General features: G+C 32.7%; 2 protein-coding genes and 1 pseudogene across 3 annotated transcripts; 2 read left to right on the forward strand and 1 right to left on the reverse strand.

Annotated features, from left to right (window-relative positions):
• The first annotated feature begins 3,490 nt into the window (after window positions 1-3,490).
• On the forward strand, window positions 3,491-6,584 carry LOC112705151 (cyanogenic beta-glucosidase-like; annotated as a pseudogene).
• A 3,056-nt stretch (window positions 6,585-9,640) lies between these two features.
• On the forward strand, window positions 9,641-12,998 carry LOC112706621 (ETHYLENE INSENSITIVE 3-like 3 protein). Of its 2 annotated transcripts, none has more exons than XM_025758017.3 (3): window positions 9,641-10,085; window positions 10,697-12,467; window positions 12,556-12,998. In XM_025758017.3, the coding sequence occupies exons 1-2, from the start codon at window positions 10,051-10,053 to the stop codon at window positions 12,435-12,437; spliced, it is 1,776 nt and encodes a 591-aa protein (XP_025613802.1). In that variant the 5' UTR covers window positions 9,641-10,050; the 3' UTR covers window positions 12,438-12,467; window positions 12,556-12,998. The 2 variants fall into 2 exon arrangements, with proteins under 2 accessions (XP_025613802.1, XP_025613803.1); XM_025758018.3 differs by having other exon boundaries at window positions 9,648-10,085; window positions 10,702-12,467.
• Window positions 12,999-13,606: 608 nt separating this feature from the next.
• On the reverse strand, window positions 13,607-21,208 carry LOC112706620 (pre-mRNA-splicing factor ATP-dependent RNA helicase DEAH7). Its single transcript, XM_025758014.3, has 16 exons — window positions 20,860-21,208; window positions 20,640-20,769; window positions 20,320-20,541; window positions 19,596-19,666; window positions 18,874-19,204; window positions 18,297-18,601; window positions 18,027-18,124; window positions 17,579-17,690; window positions 17,114-17,291; window positions 16,797-17,026; window positions 16,535-16,711; window positions 16,318-16,389; window positions 16,049-16,225; window positions 15,819-15,880; window positions 15,575-15,727; window positions 13,607-15,490 (listed from the first exon to the last, which is right to left on the reverse strand). The coding sequence occupies exons 1-16, from the start codon at window positions 20,863-20,865 to the stop codon at window positions 13,891-13,893; spliced, it is 3,924 nt and encodes a 1,307-aa protein (XP_025613799.1). The 5' UTR covers window positions 20,866-21,208; the 3' UTR covers window positions 13,607-13,890.
• Window positions 21,209-21,523: the final 315 nt, after the last annotated feature.

Raw genomic sequence — 21,523 nt, forward strand, 5'->3', positions numbered from 1 at the left:
AATAAAACCTAGGTAGCTAAAACTAAAAGCCTAATAAAGGTTACGTATTTTCTTGTTATAAAAATGGTCACAAATTCGCAATACAATATTCGAAGCTAAGAAATTATGGCATCCAACAATAAGCTGTTATTGAAACTATATTGAAACTATAGCCATAGATATAAAATTCTTTGATTTAAGCTGTTATTGATGATCACTCTTCATGCTTCTTCATTCAATCGGTAAAAATAAATTTGATTTTTAGTTCACAAAAACCGAGGAAGAAATTTTAACCATGAATTTATATATATGGATATAACAAATACTGTAACAAACTGAAAATTATCTACTAAATCAATTAATATATATATATATATATATATATATATATATATATATATAATGGTTAAGTACGATTTTGGTATCTAAAGTATATATCAAAAATTTTGTTGTTCATAACTTTTTTTTGCATATAAAATTATTTCTAAAGTTTAACTTAATTTTAAAATCGTGCTTAACTTAGAAATCAAAATGTATCAAGGTGACGACGAAAGCGGAAGCAGAGTGGATCGTGGATAGCTTGGATCGTTGATAGCTTCTTTTTCTTCTTCTTTTTCTTCTTTCCTTTTCTCTTCGAAGGAGCAGAAATATTTTCTTTCTCTTATTTTTTTTTAATTTTATAATTTTTTATTTTAGATAATTTGGTCTAAAATTTTAATATTTAAGTAAAAAGAACAATTTTAAAATTTAATTTTAAACTTTAGAGACGATTTTATATAAAAAAAGGTTAAAAATAAAAAAAATTTTATACCTACCAATATTTTCTATTTTAATAATTCTAATATTATATTTTATTAATATATTAGAATATATATATTTTATATGTACAAAAATATACAATAAAGATTTTGACAATAAATAAAGATTGTACAAATTTTAAAGAACAAAATGTTTGTTATGCTTAATATCTTTAGTTTGGTCTGTATTCATATTAACTCCGCTCTTTATTCAAGTAGTTTTCTGTTGGCAAAATTACCCGAAGCCTATGCTTTTTTGAATCCAATTGTAGATATTATGCCAGTAATACCCTTACTTTCAAATTTGACCTAACCCGCGGATCTTTTTTTCAGTCATTCATTGAATGATAAATCACGACAAGTGATGGAGATACGCGATTTAAATAACGGAAAATCCAATATTTTATAATAGTATCTAAAATGACTGGAAATGTGGAAACAAGACCAGATATAATTTGATCATTCTGAGCAAATCCAAAATCTTTATAGAGAGAACCAATCATTAGTTCCCACCCATGGGTCGAATGGAATCCTATACATATATATTATATATATATATTATATATATATAATAGGCTGGTAATCTACTATCTAATCTAATATAGTATTTGTAAATTATCTAAATAGAATCTCGAATTTCTATTTCTATAGAAGCTGTCTGATTTCACTCATATAACTATCAGATTTTGTTCTTCAATCAGACTTGAAGTGAGAATAATAATGAATTTTTTTTATTCTGCCCCTTTCCTATTATATTTAATATTTAGTTTAGAATATTTAATGCATATTTCATTTAAATGTATATTTAATGTATTTAAATGGAATTCTCGAACCATGAGTTAAGAATAAGAAGTTCTTGATTACCCAGACTGGAATAACCACTTAGAATAACAAAACTAAGTATGTTTGTCGAGAAATGCAAAATTGCATGGATACGATCCTCGTTGTGCGTCGGTGATCAATTGGATGGTTTCTTTGTATATTTTGGTACGAAGATTCTTTTTAGTTTAGTAAAAAAAAAATAGGAAAAACATCTTTTAAATAATGAATCTTTTTCCTTTTTTTTTTTTAGAAATCAAAATCATATTTAATCTTATTTTTAATGCATATTTTTATTTTAATATATATTATATATTATTGGTTAATTTAGAAGCCGATTTTGAGTATACGTGCTAAGCATATGTAGATTGATATTTTCCAACATTATGTACATGTGGGTTACCACCGGTCCATCACCACATAATACCATTGCATGAATGAAATTCTAACTATTTATATACATATATACTCACAAAAATAATAATATCAAAGTATATCTTAAATAAATTTGATTTGTTTCACATTTTTTACCGTAAGTATCTAAAAGTGTAGAAGTGTTAACATTATATCCATGGAATGGAAGAACAACTTCATTTTCTTTTGGTTATGAATGTAAATAATTTCAACTTCACTGATGACTCTAAGGATAAAAACAGAATATACAAAAAGAGAACATGTATCACACGTGTAAAATCTGTGAGCTTTCGATAAAAAGATTCATTCTCTTCATAAAAAAGAGGAGGTAGAAACAATAAAGATTTATTTTTCGACTCATAATGGTAACTTATTATTTTGATAAAAAATTTCTTCAAACAGAAGAAAATTATGTAAACACTTACTCGAAATCTTACTTATCAGATTTCATTGTGTCTTCCACAATGGAATCTGAAGAATTCGCCATGATATATCTGATTCATGTATAATATCATGAAAAATAGATACAAATTTTTTGCTGCTACTTAGTATCGACAATAAATCTAAAAAAGTATCTAAAAATATTGCACCAAATCAAAGTAAACGTGAATCACATAAAGTTTGACCTCGAGTACAGTATAACAGTACTATAATAATTAAGAAAGGATTCTCCAAGTAGCGTGAATCACATAAATTATTAAAAAAGAAAAGCTGATCTATATATATAGATAGAGAGACCCTAGTACTCTTCCAACTTCCAAGTTCCATAAATGTGATCAAGCTGAACGAACAGCTGGAGCAATTTGTTTGGCTTTTGAAGAATTTTTTATGTTAACGTGGGCACTAATCCAGTAATCCTTAATAACATGAGCTAATTCAATTATAATGATGAACTAATTCAATTAGTTATACTACATTGTCTTAAGGCTTTTCTCATTTGATAATAGACGGATTAATAATCTAATGTAAATTATATAAATCTCTGTGTATGGAATTGAAGTATAAAAGTGGATAATTGCATTTTTCACTTTTTTTTTGTTAGGACCTGTTTTTAGTTTTGACATCATTGAGACTGTGTTTGAAGAAAGACTAAAATTAAAAGATTAAAATTAAAAGATTGAGACGGGGAGATAAAAATTAAAAAAATGAAATTGAATTAAGTTTTAGTATTATATTTAGTATTATATTGAATTAAGTTATGTCTTAGTATTATGTTTAATTTAAATTAAATATAAAAATTGAGATGTAAATTTAGAATTTAAAAAATTAAATGAAGATATTTTTAATAAAAAATATTATTAAAATTTCAGTCCTTTGTATCTTCACTTTTTAGAGATATTCAAAGAATTGAAATTTAAAAATTGAGACTGAAATTTTAATTTTAATTTCTGACTCTTAATTTCAATCTCCCTAACCAAACCTATTTTTAGTTTTGACTTGACTAAGATGATGTGAATGTAAGGAGGGTGATCCACCACTTCCATAATTGATTATATAAAGGTAGAGGCTTAATAATCACACACATACATAGTTACATACACCATATGGAATTCGACAACGTTTTACTTCTCCTCTTTGCTCTTTTAATCACTTCTTCTTCTACTTCAAAAATAGCTCCACCGGTTTCCGCCATTCTTGATGTTTCTTCACTCAACAGAAGCAGCTTCCCACCAGGTTTCATCTTTGGAGCTTCATCTGCATCCTACCAGGTTGTTATGGGATCAAAATTCATATTTAGTTAGTTAGTTAACTAAAATAATGCCAAGTAAACGGCTGTTAAACTCGCTTAGCCCGACTCGACCTGAGTTTATCCAGAAACGAGTTTTAAATAAGTCAACTTGATTCCATGACCTGGATCCATAAATTCATACGAGTTTAGGAGTTGACTCGAGAGTTTGACAACCAGTGAAATTATTTTTATAGTTTATTAAAATGTGTAGGTAACTGGCTAGCTATGATTCAATAGTTTAGCAATCTATATATTATGCCTTTTTCCAACAAGTAATTAAATTCCTCCAAAAACAATAATCTAAAATGTTCTAAATTACAAGTAATGTTGTCCAATTAAGTTACTCATAATAATAATAACAATAACATTATATTTTACAGTATGAAGGTGCTGCTTTTGAAGGTGGTAAAGGCTTAAGTATTTGGGATACCTTCACCCATAAATATCCAGGTAATTTAACAACTCTGTTTCTCTCTGTATTCATTACTAGATTTTCTTTTTTCCTATTGAATGAAAAAGGACAAGGTTATGTGTATAATAATCTTCTTGTGTATTTTGAAGATATATATTGTTAGTCTGTAATTTTTCATATTTAATTACTTTACTAAGCATATAATTAGTTTACTGTGGAAACAACGTGCAGAAAAGATAGAAGATAGAAGCAATGGAGATGTTGCAAATTAAATGACCAATATCACCACTATGAGGAAGATGTTGGGATCATGAAGGATTTGAATCTAGATGCTTACAGATTATCCATTTCTTGGCCTAGGATACGCTCAAGTGAGTCATCGCAGTTAACTGCACGGGAAGTTGATAGTTAAGAATCGTTAAATATAAAACTCAGTCAAACTTGTCAAATCATTTAACTTTAACTTCATATTAAGTTAACTGCACCTGAGTTTCCACCAATTAGTAAATAGTTGATGTTTATTTAGTTAGTTAATTAATTAGTAATTAATTACTCTTTTGCATTGATTAACCATTTCACATTTGCCACAAACAGAAGGAAAGCTTAGTGGAGGGATAAACCAACAAGGAATTGATCATTACAACAGCCTCTTTAATGAGCTACTCTCTAAAGGTCATCATCAAAATAATTCCATCCAACTTCTTTTTAATTTTCCCTAACAATTTTCTTTCTCTTTTGCAGGCATAAAACCATTTGTTACTCTTTTTCATTGGGATCTTCCACAAGCTTTGGAGGATGAGTATTGGTGGCTTCTTAAGTCCTCGCATTGTGTGAGTACCGTAAAGTTTCAACATTCACAAAGAATCAAAGATACTATATACTATGCAGATTTATTTGACTCATAAATAAATATCAGGTTCATTTTTAGCCTTACAAGTTTGAAATAATGATTATCAAAGTTTAGCCATATTCGAAAGATAAAATCTGTTTGACAAATGCAGGCATCTCAAAAAGGCACCATAGGCATAACCTTGGTGTCTCATTGATTCATGCCATTTTCAAATAGTCCACTTGATACAAGTGCTGCTGAAAGATCACTTGACTTTATGTATGGATGGTAAGTACTAATACTAATACCCCTGCTTTTAAATTATTGATTGGTTCTTAGAATCTAAGCAAAACAGTTATTTGTTATTTTATATAGGTTTATGGAACCTTTGACAACAGGAGATTATCCAGAAAGCATGAAATCTATAGTTGGAAGTAGATTGCCTAAGTTCTCTAAACAGCAATTCAATCTAAGCAACTCATACATTCATATGATTTCATTGGATTGAACTATTATACCACCAACTATGCTTCCAATGCACCTAGGCTATTGTCTGGAAAACCAAATTATGCCACTGATTCTCATGTCAATTTTGCAAGCAAAGACACTTTTCTTTATCTTTCAATTAATCTCAATATATATATATATATATATATATATATGTGTGTGTGTGTGTGTGTTAGACTTTACTAATGGTGTGTAAATTGTTTCTATAATAATGGCAGCTGAATGCAATGGTGTTCCTATAGGTCCAAGGGTATGTATATGTTTCATTTTCAATAACATAAGATTGACATTATCATATTTATGTGCAGGCTGCTTCAACTTGGTTATATGTTTATCCAAAAGAAATTCGAGAACTATTGCTTCACACCAAGAAAAAGTACAACAACCCCTTGATTATATCACAGAAAATGGTAAAAATAAACTTATTACATTATTGCATTGCATGTTTTAATTTGTTCTATGAATCATAGCATAGTTGAATTTGTAGGTATTGATGAGTACAATGATCCAACACTGTCACTTGAGGAGGCCCTTCTAGATACCTTCAGAGTTGATTTTTATTATCATCATCTCTTTTAACTTCAACATGCTATTAAGTAAGTTATTGCTTCTCATTATATATATTTGTTCAATCTTTTCTTTCTTTCTTTCTTTTTGAAGTATCTGTTAAACTTAGATTTAGATCCTCTAAATTTTGAATTTCACTCTAGAGAGTAAAGTGTGATCTCTCACCATTTATTTCATAGATGAGACCAAGAATAAATATGAGAGAAAAACGGTAGAAGATTACACTTTACCCTCTAAAGTACAAATTCAAAATTTAGAGGATCTAAATCCATTAAACTTTACCATTTTCATTTGTAAGGGAAGGTGCAAATGTGAGAGGATATTTTGCATGGTCATTGCTGGACAACTTTGAATGGAGTGCAGGTTATACTGTGAGCTTTGGACTAAATTATGTGGATTACAAAAATGGTCAGAAGAGATATAATAAGCTTTCTGCAAAATGGTTCAAAAACTTCCTCAAAAGATATTATTAGACTGTTTTTGTATTCACCTTGAATAAATCATGTGATGCAATGTAAAAGTTTAATGATATGATCATTGCTCCATTTATGTTTATCTATTTTCTAGTTTGCCATTTAGGTTCACTTCAATATCAACGGAATGAGTTCTAAATTTACTCCGAAGGTAAAATTAGGATTACCTTTCATAGTCATAAATTTATAGGATCGGGATATGAAGCTGCAGCGAGTCTCTTTGTATTGGGTCGGCATCTCTAAAAGTGTACCTATAAGAGACTGTAACGCTCAAGTCAATAATAGCTTAAGAAATAGCTTAAGAAGTATAAGAATTATGGTAGATATTATATTTTGAGTATGCTTTAAACCATTTATTTATAGTATTTGAAAAGTAAATCTGAGAAAGATTCGGATAACTCTTATATGAACATGATTCAGATTATGTTTTTTATGGACCGTCGGCATGTCTTCAAAGAATGTTCTTTAGCCAGACACAACTTTAAATCCAACATGAGACCATAACAAAACTTAAGAGGGTGTAATATATATTCAAGTGAATAAATAATTTAATTTCTAATAATTTTTATAAAAAAAACAAAAAAAAAATAGAATACAATTCTTTTGTTTCTTTAATATTTTTTAATTTACAGTTTCTATTTTAGTATTTAATATGTAAAATGATCGTAATACTTCTTATTATTAGAATAGCGCATCCGAAAGCATAACTTCTGATAGGATAGCGAGAGTGTTACAGTGAGAATGAATTAAAATGGCAAATAGATATGCTGCAAGGAGCTCTCATTTCAGTCACCCCTAGCTTTGAGAAACAATGGCATCTCCATTTTTGAGAAACAATGGGGGTGTAACAATCTATATAAGGCTCACTCAGAAAATGAATTCTTAACCTAAAAAAGAAAGGAAAAGGAAAGAAATAACAGCTACTTAATTGTAAATTCCACAATTCCACAAAGACTAATAATGAACATAACAAAGTGATGTTAGCAGGAAGATACCAATGACTAAGAAAAGTCTCTAACAATTTCTTAGGAAACACTGACTGAAAAAATTGATAAACATGATATTCAAAGTTATATAGAATGCAATGCAGTTATTTATATGAAGTTGATATTTAAAAATAGTTAAATAATTTAAAATATTTAACAAAATTAATATTTAATAATTTTTAATTATTTATTTTATATAAAAATAATTATATATAAATTTTTATCATTATATATAATTTATTATATATAATTATATATATATATAATATCTATAATTATAAATTTATTATATTTAATATTATTCAATTATTTTAGTGATAATTAATAAGTATAAAATAAGATAGAATAAAATAAGATAATTTTAGAATGCTTTGTATTAGCTTTTATTTATTGTTTCTCAAACTTTTTTCAACTTACAATTCATAATTCATTGATACATTAACTGTACTCAGAATTTCTACCATAAATTTTCACGTAGATGATTCGAATTTCGAAGTAATTGGCTTCTTCGAACCGAAATCTATTTGTTAGATATATTTAAAAACATGTGACGAGAAAAGAGAAAATGAATTGACGAATATAGAATGTAAAGAATTGACCATGCACCTTCACGTTATTCCGTCCAAATACATTGTTTTTTCATTAAATTGCCTAAATACATTATGGAAAAGTCTAGGGCCAGCAGTTTTATTGAATTTTGGCCAGCATGTAACCAGCAGAGGAAGGTGAGCCATTGGATGAAATCTTATACCAATCTCACACCATCAAATTATCATTGATGGCTAGTTGATGGCTAACAATCACAAAAATTACTGACTCCCTAACATGCTCATTATGAAAAAGTCTAGGGCCAGCAGTTTTAGTATTTTACTATTTTTAGATTTTCTTACATATCGGCCATCTCCATATATTTATTACATTATATAAACATTATAATTTTCTATTTTTATTTCAAAATAATACTGTAAGGTCAGATTTAATCGGTATGAATAATAACATAATTAATTAATTATCTACATATGTGAGGACAAAAAAGTAAAATAAATAAATAATTATTCATTACCACGTTAATAAAATTTATTAATTTAGTTCATTATTTTAAACGTCCTATGAATATAAAAAATATCTATATAAAAAATTAATGATCAAATTAGTTATATATATATATATCTTATTTTACATATTTTTAATATATAGTTTATACTAATAATTAATTTGATAACTAATTTTTTTACATATAATATAGTTATATGAATATACATACAGAAAGACAATATCAATATCTAATTAAATAACGTTTAATTCCAAAGACAAGTAAAATATATAAAGAAAAGTAAAGTATATAGTTCAACTATATATAAATAACACTAACATTATAAATGTACATTGTCAATATATATAAAATAAAGTTATTAATTTTTAAAATAACCTACTTATTTAATTTATTGCAATTGACTCTATAATTTAGAAATTAAGTCTTTTAGATACCTCATTTAAATTTAGAATAATAATATATATAGTCTACTATTCTCCCTTTTCTTTGATATGGGAAAAAAAAAGAAAATAAAAGAAAAAATAACTTATAGATCTATTAAAATTAAATATATATTGTGGAACACAATTTTAAAATTTTGTTCCCTGTTAGAATTCAAAAATCTTTAACTAAGAAACTAGTTTGCAAATTTGGACATGGAAATAATTCAAAGTGCAGTTGGGGAAAAACTTTGTATCTGTATTCACGTGTGGAAAACCATGGTTCATGAATCAAGCAGTAAAAAAGTGATGGCTTTCTTTACATGCAAAAAAGCATATCAATTGTTCTTATTATTTATTTATTATAACAAAAACTAATATACCGAATTACAGATGCAGAGAAATATCAAATCAAAACAAATAAGTATAAGGCTTCTATTTTTATTATTTTTTTATTGATAGGGACTTTCGTATAATTATTTTTATGTCAAATTGATAATTAAAAATTGTTAAATAATAATTTAATAAAATTTATTAATTCAAAATAACTGCAAGTTTTTACTTTTTTTAATTTTATTTTTATAAGTATTATATAAATTTTATTGTTTGAGGTTCAAAAAATAAATAAAATAAAATAAAAAGATTGAGGTTTGAAAGGAGAGGGGGTGCAGAGTAGATAGAATGGGCGCAACACAGAGGATCGAAAACATTGAATGGAACACTTTGAGCTAAATTTGTCATCTCTCTCCTCTGTGTCTGTGTCTTTGTTTCTGTCTCTCTCATCATTTCCTCTCTCTCTCTCTCTCTCTCCGCAGAATCGCAGCTTAGCATAGCATTCAATTTTGGGCAACTTTGGGTAGCGAAAGCAAAACCCTTTTCTTGGGTTCTTATTGTTTTTGCTGAATTCGCTATCTCTCCATCATAATCAATAATCATAATCAAAAAGCAAAAGGAACCTAAATAAAAATCGTTTTTTTTTTCTGGGTATTTACTTTCTCCCTCTCCTTTTGGGTGATTGCAACCAGCAGATAATATCGCCAACCTCGTGCCTCTAAGTATTTGTAGATGGGAGAAATCGAAGAAATTGCAATTGATGTTTGGTATGTCTTCAAATTCCTTTTTTGTTTAATTGCCACCCACAACTTCAATTTTTCATGCGTGCTTATATTTTTTTTTTGTGGGGTTTTTTAGTACTATAATATTTGGTGAATCATATATTTGCTCTGTGAATCACTATTAGCTTTAACTGTGTTGGTGTTGTTGGGATTCATCCTATAGATATGTCCAATAGTTGCTGAACTATAAATTCCATATTGAATATCAGTTAGTTTTCTTGAATTTCAGTGAGGAATATATCTCATCAGAATAGAGTGTTCGTTGGAGAGTTTATAGATTGAAAACAATGTCTGCTTTAGTGTATTACTTTTGGGGAAATGTTACAGAATAGAGAAGGCAATGAAATTTTGACTGTTAATTAGTTATACTTATTCCGGAACTAATAAGCTAGATTTTATTTGCTATGTATGCAATGTTAATTTGGCACATGCGATGTCGATTTGTGGTTTTGGAGGGACCAAGTTAATAGAATCCTTTTAAAAGAAACCTAACTGAGCGATTTTGTTTTGTTTTGTTTTTTCTTTGGTGATTTGTTTTTTCTTCCCCAATTTATTGAATAGAGCATCTTCTGATATTATGACATGTTGAACTACAGCTCAGATATAGATGTTGATGATATTAGATGCCATAATATAGCGGAGAAAGATGTCAGTGATGAAGAGATTGAAGCAGAAGAATTGGAGAGGAGGATGTGGAAGGATCGAATTAAACTCAAAAGACTCAAGGAAAAACAAAAGATTGCAGCACAGCAAGCCGCAGAGAAGCAAAAGCCGAGGCATACCACTGATCAAGCTCGGAGGAAGAAGATGTCCAGAGCACAAGATGGTATTCTTAAGTATATGCTGAAGCTTATGGAAGTCTGTAAAGCTCGTGGATTTGTGTATGGAATCATTCCTGAAAAGGGAAAACCGGTGAGTGGTTCCTCCGATAACATTAGAGCTTGGTGGAAAGAGAAGGTAAAGTTCGATAAGAATGGCCCTGCTGCCATAACAAAGTATGAAGCAGAGTGTCTTGCTATGAGTGAGGCAGATAACAATCGAAATGGGAACTCTCAGAGCACTCTCCAAGACCTGCAAGATGCAACACTTGGGTCACTCTTATCTTCTTTGATGCAACATTGTGATCCTCCTCAGAGGAAGTATCCATTGGAAAAGGGTATTCCCCCACCTTGGTGGCCAACCGGGAATGAAGATTGGTGGATCCAATCAAATTTACCCCATAATCAGAGTCCTCCTTATAAGAAGCCGCATGATTTGAAAAAGATGTGGAAAGTGGGAGTGCTAACTTCTGTTATAAAGCACATGTCACCTGATATTGCAAAAATAAGGAGGCATGTTCGCCAGTCAAAATGCTTGCAGGATAAGATGACAGCAAAGGAAAGTGCAATTTGGTTAGGGGTATTAAGTCGAGAAGAAGCTCTTATTAGGCAGTATAGTACTGATAATGGTACGTCTGGAATTACAGACGTGCCGCCTACTGTTCCTGCTGAAAATAAGCAACCAGCCGCTAGTAGTGATAGCAATTATGATGTTGATGGCGTTGATGATGGTGCTGGTTCTGTTTCTTCTAAAGAAGATAGGAGAAATCAAGTTACAGATGCTGAACCATCAGATAACTCGCGAAGGAATTCTATTCAAGAGAAAGATCAAGCTGAGAAACAACCCAGGAGAAAAAGACCTCGATTGAGGTCAAATACCACTAACAAATTACCACCACAACCTCATAATGAAACTTTACAAGTTGAGCCAGTAAGCACTTTGCCCAGTGAGAACCAGACAGAAGCTCAGGTGGTTGGGCAGATTCATGGAAATGAACAGGGTAATGATACAGATACTTCTATGAGACTAGTGGATAGAGGACCTGAGGTGCCAGCTCAACTACCGGCAACTGGATTTGATCATTTCTCTTATCTTCATTCGAACAACTTAGTTCCCTCGGAAAGCATGTATATGAGTGGGAGGCAATTGCACTATCCTGAGGTGCAAAACCCCGACATGCATCAAGGAACTAATTACAATATTTATAATCCAGTGGCAGGGTATGACCCTAGTCATGATGGACAGCAGTTGCAGCCCGGAAATGATGAACCAATGCAGCCAGATAATGCAGTCTCTATGCAACCAGAACATAATATGAAAGGAGATGAAATTACTGGAGATTTGCAATATTTTGGTAAAGATGCATTCCAAAATGAGCTTGACAGACCTATAGATCATTCTTTCTTTGGATCGCCAATCAGTAGCATGTCGTTAGATTTTGGAGGATTCAACAGTCCACCATTCCATTTGGATGATTTCTTGGGTGATGATGAAATGATCCAGTACTTTGGAGCATAGATTAATGGAACTAGTGACTCGGCAATGATTGTGAGTGCTATTCCTCTCTTAAATTATGCTTTCTCGGTTATCCTATGTATCTTGACTTCTGTACTGCGGTTGTTTCATCGTTTTCCAGGTATTACTCAAATCCGAAAACTTGTTACCCAGCTGCGTGAGGGTTCGCAGATTGTTGGTGGTAGTATTTATGAAGTTGGAAGTTGAGGAAAACAATCTTAACAATTGACAACTCATCAATTCATATACAGGGAGAATCATAACATAATTTTGTTCTCTTGATTGCCCCATTTTCCACAACAATAAATATATTTTGGGGTTTTGTGTATAAATGTGACAATTGTTGGAATAGCTAAAGTATCACGGATATTTAGGTGAATTTCTTTGGAAAAGGGTTGCCTCAAGTTTAATTCATGATCAATGTCTTCATGCTCCCTCCTGTGCTCTTTGTAGGTTGGGAAGATGTGCAACTGTGTATATTTCAGAGGCTGATTGATGCATGAGAAATTAGAACCGTTGTTGTATTCTTACTTTCTTATATCAATTTGGATATTTTAAGTAGAACCATGGATGTTACTCCCATATCATGTCTTGATTTTGAAAAGCAAAGGCTCCGTTTCTGTGAAGCTTGTTTGCAGGCAAAGTGCTTCAATGGAAATGTTCACCACTTATTCAAATGTTTCTACAAAAATTCAGATAAAATCTACAAATTATTTATTAAATAGAAAAATCATTTACTGTTTATGAAAAGAATAGCATTTTATTTTATTATTTTTATGATATTTTTAAAGCTTTTCAAGATATCTTCATCATTTTAATCTTATAAAAATAATTTTGAGGAGTTTACCTTTTGTTCAAATATGAAACAAGTTGTACATAACAATGGAAGTCCCTGTTACTAGATTCATTCAAGGTGGAAGCAGTTACATACGTAGTATTATTGATGTTTATGTTAGATCAGGTTACTTCCTCTTCTCTGTCTGACATCATCATTAAATTCGATAAAGTCGGCTTTCCGATGGTAGCAACTTGTTTCGCCTCATCCACTTGCACACGAACAGTCTAAACTCTAAACCATAATAAAATTATGATGCCACATGGTAGTTTCGTCACCAACCCACTTTGAAATGTCCTCTCCGACAAAGATAGCATTTAAATAAATTAAAAGGAAATGAAAGAAACAATGTCCAATTGATATTTGAATCTTCCATGAAAGTAATTTTGAGGCCTATATTGACATACTGTTTCACCTAGTAGATGTCACTATCAAAGTAAGATTGCAAAGCAAAATCAAATGTGAAGTGCTTCACCTAGAATTTGTATTGCTCTAAGAGACCGCAATAATGAATTGAAAATTCATGCTTTCTCTTACTTCTTGTTACAATTGGCACAAGACTTCTTTTTCTACCTCTGGTGAGTCTGTAACTAAATACTTCACTTGAAAATACAACTTCATTTACAAACCAAGTTTCTTTGGCCTCAAATATGTGGAAGAGCCCTTTTTCAAACCTGGCATGGAGACTTGCTGTTGCTGCTTAGCCAACTTTTCTTTCTCCTCCTGCTTCTGTTTTCTCTCAATCTCTGCTTGCATCTTCTTCAAATTCTCCATCTCCTCCTCCATGGCCGTCTTCTCTTGTTTCTGTTTCTTCTTATGCTCCAGCAATGATGTATCAGACTCCTTAACAGAGAAAAACATGGGTCCAAGCTCAGCCAACCACTGGGGCTCCACGGCTGTAGCACATTGCATATACTCCTTCGTGGTTAGGATTAACTCATGATAAACCACATACTCCGGAGTTGCACCCATGCCATAGAGTGCGCTACTGGGGTGTAGATGACATGGCATCCCAGTCCGGCAGTTGACATACTCTCCAACACCCTTTAATCTTGCTGCATTGTGGAAGTATGCTGAGCAAATTGCTTTTCTGACTATGTCTGTATCAGGCCAACAGGTGGTTAGAGAGATCTTCAGTGTCTTGAGAATATCAAGCAGCTGGGATCTCACCTCTCTGGCTTTTCTTAGACCTTTAACATGCAAAAAATGATCATTACACCAGTCACCTCTGTAATCATGCTGTTTCCATTGCTGATAGACATTGTACAGGGTTAAGTGATCAGATTCTGGCACAAAAAATCTTTCGCGTGCAGCATCACTCTCCTCTGCTCGGTCCTTGGGTCTAAAGAAAACTGACGGTACTGAAAGCATGGAAACAATTGTCAGAACCTCCTCAAGGCACCCTAGCTGTTCACCCATCAAAAGCATCTTGGCAAGTGGAGGGTCCAGTGGAAACTCAACCATTTTCCAGCCAAGATCTGTTAAGGCACCCACATTGTTAAGGGCACCCAATACCCACAACTGGTACATAGAATTGAGAATATTATCTTGCGGAGGTGGGTCCATGAAATCAAAATCAAGTAAATTCTCAACTTTAAGAGATTTCAGCAACAAGACCACATTGCCGAGGTTAGTCCTTTGAATCTCGGGGACAGGACTGGGCAACATTTCATTTAGGTAAGCACTCTCTGTGTACAGTCGATAACATGTACCAGGCCCAGTTCTACCAGCTCGACCAGCACGCTGATCAGCAGCAGCACGGCTGACGGGGAAGACTTGGAGAGCATCCATACCCATCCTTGGGTTATACACCTTCATTTTACCATAACCTGTGTCTATGACATAGAAGATACCGTCTACAGTCAATGATGTCTCAGCGATGTTAGTGGCAACGATGCATTTTCGGGCTCCATCTTCAGCTCTCTGGAATATCTTAGCCTGCAAATCAGCAGGAAGCTGAGAGTATATAGGTAGAATCAAGAGTTTAGGGACTGCTTTCTTTGAAGAAGAGACCATCTGCTCCATTCTTTCTGCAAGGGCGTAGCAAGCTGCCTCAATCTCATCTTGGCCAGTCATGAAGATAAGAATGTCACCTGGAGGACTAGTAATGTGAATTGTCATGGCCTGCTTCACTGCACCTTCAACATAATCTTCAACTGGAGTTTTACTCCATAATGTAGTCACAGGAAATGTTCTCCCAGGAATATGATAAATTGGCACACTGCAAGAATGCCCTAATTAGATCGTGAACCAACCAAAATGTGGAAAACGAGATATTAGACAAGATTGAGGAGCTGAAACTCACCTTCCGAAGAAATGTGAAAATTTCTGTGCATTCAGAGTTGCTGATGTGACGATCAACTTAAAATCACGACGTCGAGCAACAACTTTTTTCAATATTCCAAAAAGAACATCCGTGTTTAATGATCTTTCGTGGGCTTCATCCATGACAATAACCCTGCAATAGTTTCAGATACTAACGTTATTTTTTTTTGCAGAAACACCATAAATGTCATTGTTGAGGGTGAATTTTCTCAATATTTTCATACCGATACTTGTCTAGATCAGAGTCTTTGAGTGTTTCTCGTAGAAGAACCCCATCTGTCATGTACTGTAAAATTCAACAATTTAAGTTTAGAGTATATAGCAACAAAAGTTAATTATGTGTCCACATAACTAATGCATATGTTAGACTTGTGTATGCTCAAAGGATAAATACAATGAAAAGAAACCACACTCAATAGCAAAATAGTTCCAGTGTTATAAAATAAGTGTTTACCTTTATAATGGTATTTGGCCCAGTCACATCCTCAAACCGTATAGCATAGCCAACCTTCTCACCCAGCTCTGTCTCCATCTCCTCACTGACTCTCTTGGCCACACTCATAGCTGCCACACGCCTGGGTTGGGTGCAACCTACTATACCTTTTATAGTGTAGCCATCCTCATGCAGATACTGTTCAAAAAACTCAAATGTCAAATTTCTGTCTTGATTGGACAAACATGATCATGTAAATAATTGAAAAGAAAAGGAAAAGCACAATGCACCTGTGTCAATTGGGTTGTCTTTCCTGAGCCAGTTTCTCCAACCACTACGACGATCTGATTTTCTCGAATTACCTACACAAGTGTATATCAACAAATTATTGCGACATATATGAACCGCTGGCTCTATTTGCTTCTCACTTTCTTCACAAGTGAGAGGGCAAAACATTTTTTCTCTTAGCTGATTATGAGATACACATACAATAAAGAAAAAACCAACCTGTAATAGGTCATCTCGCACTGAAAAAATGGGCAGATATTGCCTTTGCTCTGCAATACTCTTTGACTTGGCAAAATCACTCACAGCCTCTTCCTTTTTCAAATGCTGTGAAAACTTAGCTTCTTCCTTAAAATCTATTTCACCCTGTTCACCCACTGTAGCAGTGTCTGCATCAATCTGCATTTGAAAGGATTTTTAAAAAGGATAAGTCTTTATACACCAGTAAGAGAAAGCAAAGATCACAACTGTTCCAGAAGAATACCTGTTCTGCTGTCTTTTCAACACCTAAGATATCGCCAAGTTTTGAGCCTGCAAGCTCCCAAAAACGTTGGCGAGACTTATTTGAACTCTGTTTCTCACGTATTTCTCTTACCAGAGTAGATCCTTTACGAGAAATTATAGCCATGTCAGATGTTGGATCCTTTATTGGCATAATTGGCTCTGCCTGCTTAGTAAAAACAACTCTGCCATCAAGGAATGGAGGTTTTGTATCTGCGAATGTCGGTAAAAATAATCAGTTTAAAGAGGTGTATGCCATACAAACTGCATAAAACATCAATTAGCGAGATGAAGATTTACCATGCACCAGAAGAATAACTTTGCGTTCTTCCTCATCATCAAACTCAGTCTGAACCTCTGTACCTCTAACGGCTCCTGATCTCAGGAGTTGTCTGTCCTCCCATTGAGCATTATCAGCTGTGAGCTGAGACAACTTCTTGCTCTGAGCAAGGGACATCTTGGTCCCATCTCTTCTAGTCTGTTATTTGTTAACAACAACTGATTACTTTAACAAGATAACTAAATGCAAGTTGCTAAAAACCATGCACAATCCATGCTGCATATATAAGATATATAACGCGGTGTATAGAACATCTTCATATGTGACATTTCAGTTTTAATATGTATCAGTTCTACTTATGACAAGGAACTATCTTTAATTTATCCAAGAAAAATTTGCAAGTAACAAGAAGCTTTGTATGTATAACAGTTTGCAGCAAATATTAGTTTACATATAATTAGAATTCTTAATATTTAGTTATTTACCAGTCTTTTGGCAAGCTCAGCCTCTTTTTTTTGAAAGGTAGCCTCGTCTCCAAGAAAAAGTGATGAGTTATCTCCTCCATCGAACATTGTGCTACCTTCCTCTCTATCATACCTACACAAAGATAATCTTAATCAGATTGATGTATTATACATCAAAAAGTGAAAGTTTGAAAATTACACAATATATGTTACGGCTTAAAAGGTCATCTATAACTTCAACCCTATCACAGGTCAAACTTGTATGATGAGTCAAAATCTCAAATTTTGGATCTATTCAAAGAACTAAAATTTTAACCTAAATTTGACCGAGCACGTATTATAGAAGACGAGCATAGAAAAGGAACCAAATTATTTTCCAAGAACTTAACACCACACATGTCAAATACAAGGATTTAACACAACATCAAAATGGATACTTCTCAAAATGAAGTTTAATTAGCATAATTACCATGCCCGGTCAGCATCATATTCCATCTCTGCACGCATGCTTTCAGTAATCTCATATTTGTGTTCTTCGCCAAACTCGGACTTATCAGTCACTTCATCCTGGACACATGACAAGATGTACATGCATATTATTAGAAACGACCATAATGAAACCATGGAATCTTTCTAGACATTTTGTTAGTGATCAGCTTAAAATCATCTATTTAAAGCATCTCAGATCAATTATCAACTAAACAAGGGCAAAACAGATATTATTAAGCACAAGATATACCTCATACGAAGTTGAAGTTCCTGAAGAAAAAGTAAGTTGATGGGACCTTCCACTATGTCTAGAAGTAGAAGATTTGACTGAAGATCCAGAAGCACGTATTGGAACAGGAGATGGAGACACATGGTCCCATGGAGAAGAAGAATAAGGAGTATTGCCTCCTGACCATGGAGAAGCCAATCGTGCATCAGGTGAGGCACCAAGAAACATAGGGGATGGTGAAGGTTGATGATGTCTAGAACTAGAGACACTGTCCCTTCGAGGAGTATCTTCCCATTCCCATTGCCCATCATCCCAGTCAGACCTGCCTGCAAATAAAACACTGGTAACTCAGAAGTAATAATGATGATGATAATGATGATAATACTAAGACAGATTTTACAAATGTGTTGGGGATTACTTGCATATTATACTCTGGAAATGATATTTTCTTAAATTTCTGTTCGGTATAACGATACAAAATTAAAAATGCAGAAAGTTTTCTAGCATTTCAAATTTGGATTAATTTACTGCATATCTGGCTCCAGTAATTGGATTAATACGGGAAATTACAAGAAGCAGAATAATAACAATAACATACCAGGTGTTCTCCTGGAACCCTCATATCTGCTTCGCTTTCTACCATATTCATGGTCATACCTACTACGGGAATCCCTTTCTGAATAAGGCTCCTTACTTCTACCGCGCTCATGGTCATATCTACTACGTGAATCCCTCTCAGAATAACGCTCCCTATTCCTGTTGTATTCATGGCCATACCTACTACGTGAATCCCTCTCAAAATAAGGCTCCTTACTTTCAAAATTGTCTACATGTTGCACTCTTCTGCTACCACTTCTTGACTCATCTCTGTGATGCCTCCTCTCATTCCTATAATTCTCCCTTTCATATCCAGAAGGTGAAGCAGGGACCTTCAAAGTTGAAATATCATAATGAGACATGCAGCAAAACTTCAAAATATTAAATTTTAATTGAACAAAAATTGCTAACTGATAAAAGCAACAGTAAGAAGTGATATAATATTGAGCAGTGAAAATGTAGGAACACTTATTTTGGACAGAAAAATATTGTATTGATTATTTATTGCAGAGATTAACAAAAGCAATTATTAGCATATTCAATAATGACTCAAAATATTCTTCATGTCCTTCATAAAACAAATATACACTGTCAGTTTCATAAAAAATATACTAGGCACTAGGACAACATCATGGCAAACTAAATATTTCTCCTAAAAGAGCAAAAGGAATAGGGCCATGAAATATGAAAGCAAAAACCCAGAGAGAGAGAGAATAATCTTACATCTGAACCCCGATGCTCCTTTGAACGAGTCCCATGTGAATCAGCATCATGATCTTCAGTCACAGAACTTTCTGCATGTACAAAGCCAGAGAACCATCTGAGATAATTGTTTTTATGCATACTAACAACCCATACACATTCATATTTTATCTAAGACAGCTTGAAATAATCATTCTGCATAGATTAAACATGTTGAGTTTGAAAATTTTCCTTTATAATAACTGAATTAGCCCTTGTAAGTACAACAACGCTTTTCACATTTTCCCTTTGCATCTCCAAAAAGCTTTATAAGGACCATTTTATCTATATCTCCCCCTTCAATAACTCCCATACTGACCCCCCCCCCCCCCCTTTCTTTTTTCCAATATTAAGCAAGACACAAAATCCCCTAAATAGTAGCAACTATCTTAATGAGTGTCAAGTGTGACACCTTCATAAACCATGAGTACCCATTACTAAAATAAAAGGTCCACCTTACTGCTACCAAATGCATTCATTTGCATCAAATATGAATATAAGAACAAAACTTCCAAACACATGCCATGCGTTTGCAACTTCAAACACGGCACCATTAACACAACACAATAACATGAACTTCCAACATTAGTATGAGTTTTGAACAATATCTTTTTTCCTACACATTGATCTTTCACAACTGAAAAAACCTATCAATAAATCCAAACGATAGCAAAACGAAGAGATATTGGTTTTTAAAAATTATAACCTGCTTGTGATGATTCATTGGTTGATTTCCGGTATCTCGTATTAGCTCGTCTGTCTTTACTAGCAGTTCCACCAAGCCCGCTTTCATCCTCAATGACAGTAGACTCAGACTTATCTACATCTTCTGCAGATGCTGCAATAGAAATGGTCCTTGGTTTCGGGACCTTGAACACTCCATCATTTTGAGATCCTTCACGTTTTGCAATCGCAAGGGCATCTAGTCCTATTGAAATCATTCATTAATACCAAACAATTAATCTATGCTCAATGGAACTAAATCAGAAACATACCTAATTCAAAATGCATAAGAAACTACAATACCTAAACGAGATTTTCTTTCTTGAGGCACGTACACCACTCTGTCCTTGCCGGGAACATAAAGTCCACCACCAGTGGACTTCTCCGGTTCCATGGTCTCCGTGGTCTTGTCAATGTCAACAACTCCATTTTTCTACTCATAAACAATAACGAATAAATTAGAAACAAAAATCTCGATCCATTTAGCTTGAAAAACGGAAATAACCATGAATATGATACTCACCTCCATGATGCAAGTTGGATTTGGATAAGGAGCAGCTCCAAGCTCAATTATGAATTAAAAAAATCCCTAATTGTGAAGTTCAGAGCAATTTAGGGGAAAATACGAAAGTGAGCTTCGATATTAAAAAATTAGGGGGACGCTGAGGCTCAGTACGTTGGAATCGGAGAGAGAGACTTGAAGGACGACGCCGTTTTGCTTCAACTGATCAACTGGACCTTGCGACCAAGGTGGCGGCACGCAGCCCTTTCTAACTTTCTGATTGTTTTCCGACCGACTTATGGAGGAGAAGGTTCATATCAGGTTTACCCCCCAAAAAGAAGAAAAAGTATATTACTAATATTTAAGGGTTGCTTATTTGGTAAGTCTTTAATAAAATATTTTGTTTGAGTTATCTTTTTTAAAAGATTTTATAAAAAAATAAAAATAATTTTATGTTTAGATATTTTATATAAAAATATTTTTTTATTTATTAATTATATTTTAATATAATAATATAAAAATATTTTTTTGTTTATTTATTTTATAAAAAATATTTTTTTAAAAAAATATCTTTTAAAAAAATATAAATTAAAAATTTTTAAAAAAATATTTTTTTATTTTTTTAATATTTTTATTTTTATTATTAAAAATTTATTAAATATATTAAAAAATAAAAAAAATTATT

Source organism: Arachis hypogaea, chromosome 8 (assembly GCF_003086295.3).
Source record: "Arachis hypogaea cultivar Tifrunner chromosome 8, arahy.Tifrunner.gnm2.J5K5, whole genome shotgun sequence".
Taxonomy (NCBI): Eukaryota; Viridiplantae; Streptophyta; class Magnoliopsida; order Fabales; family Fabaceae; genus Arachis; species Arachis hypogaea.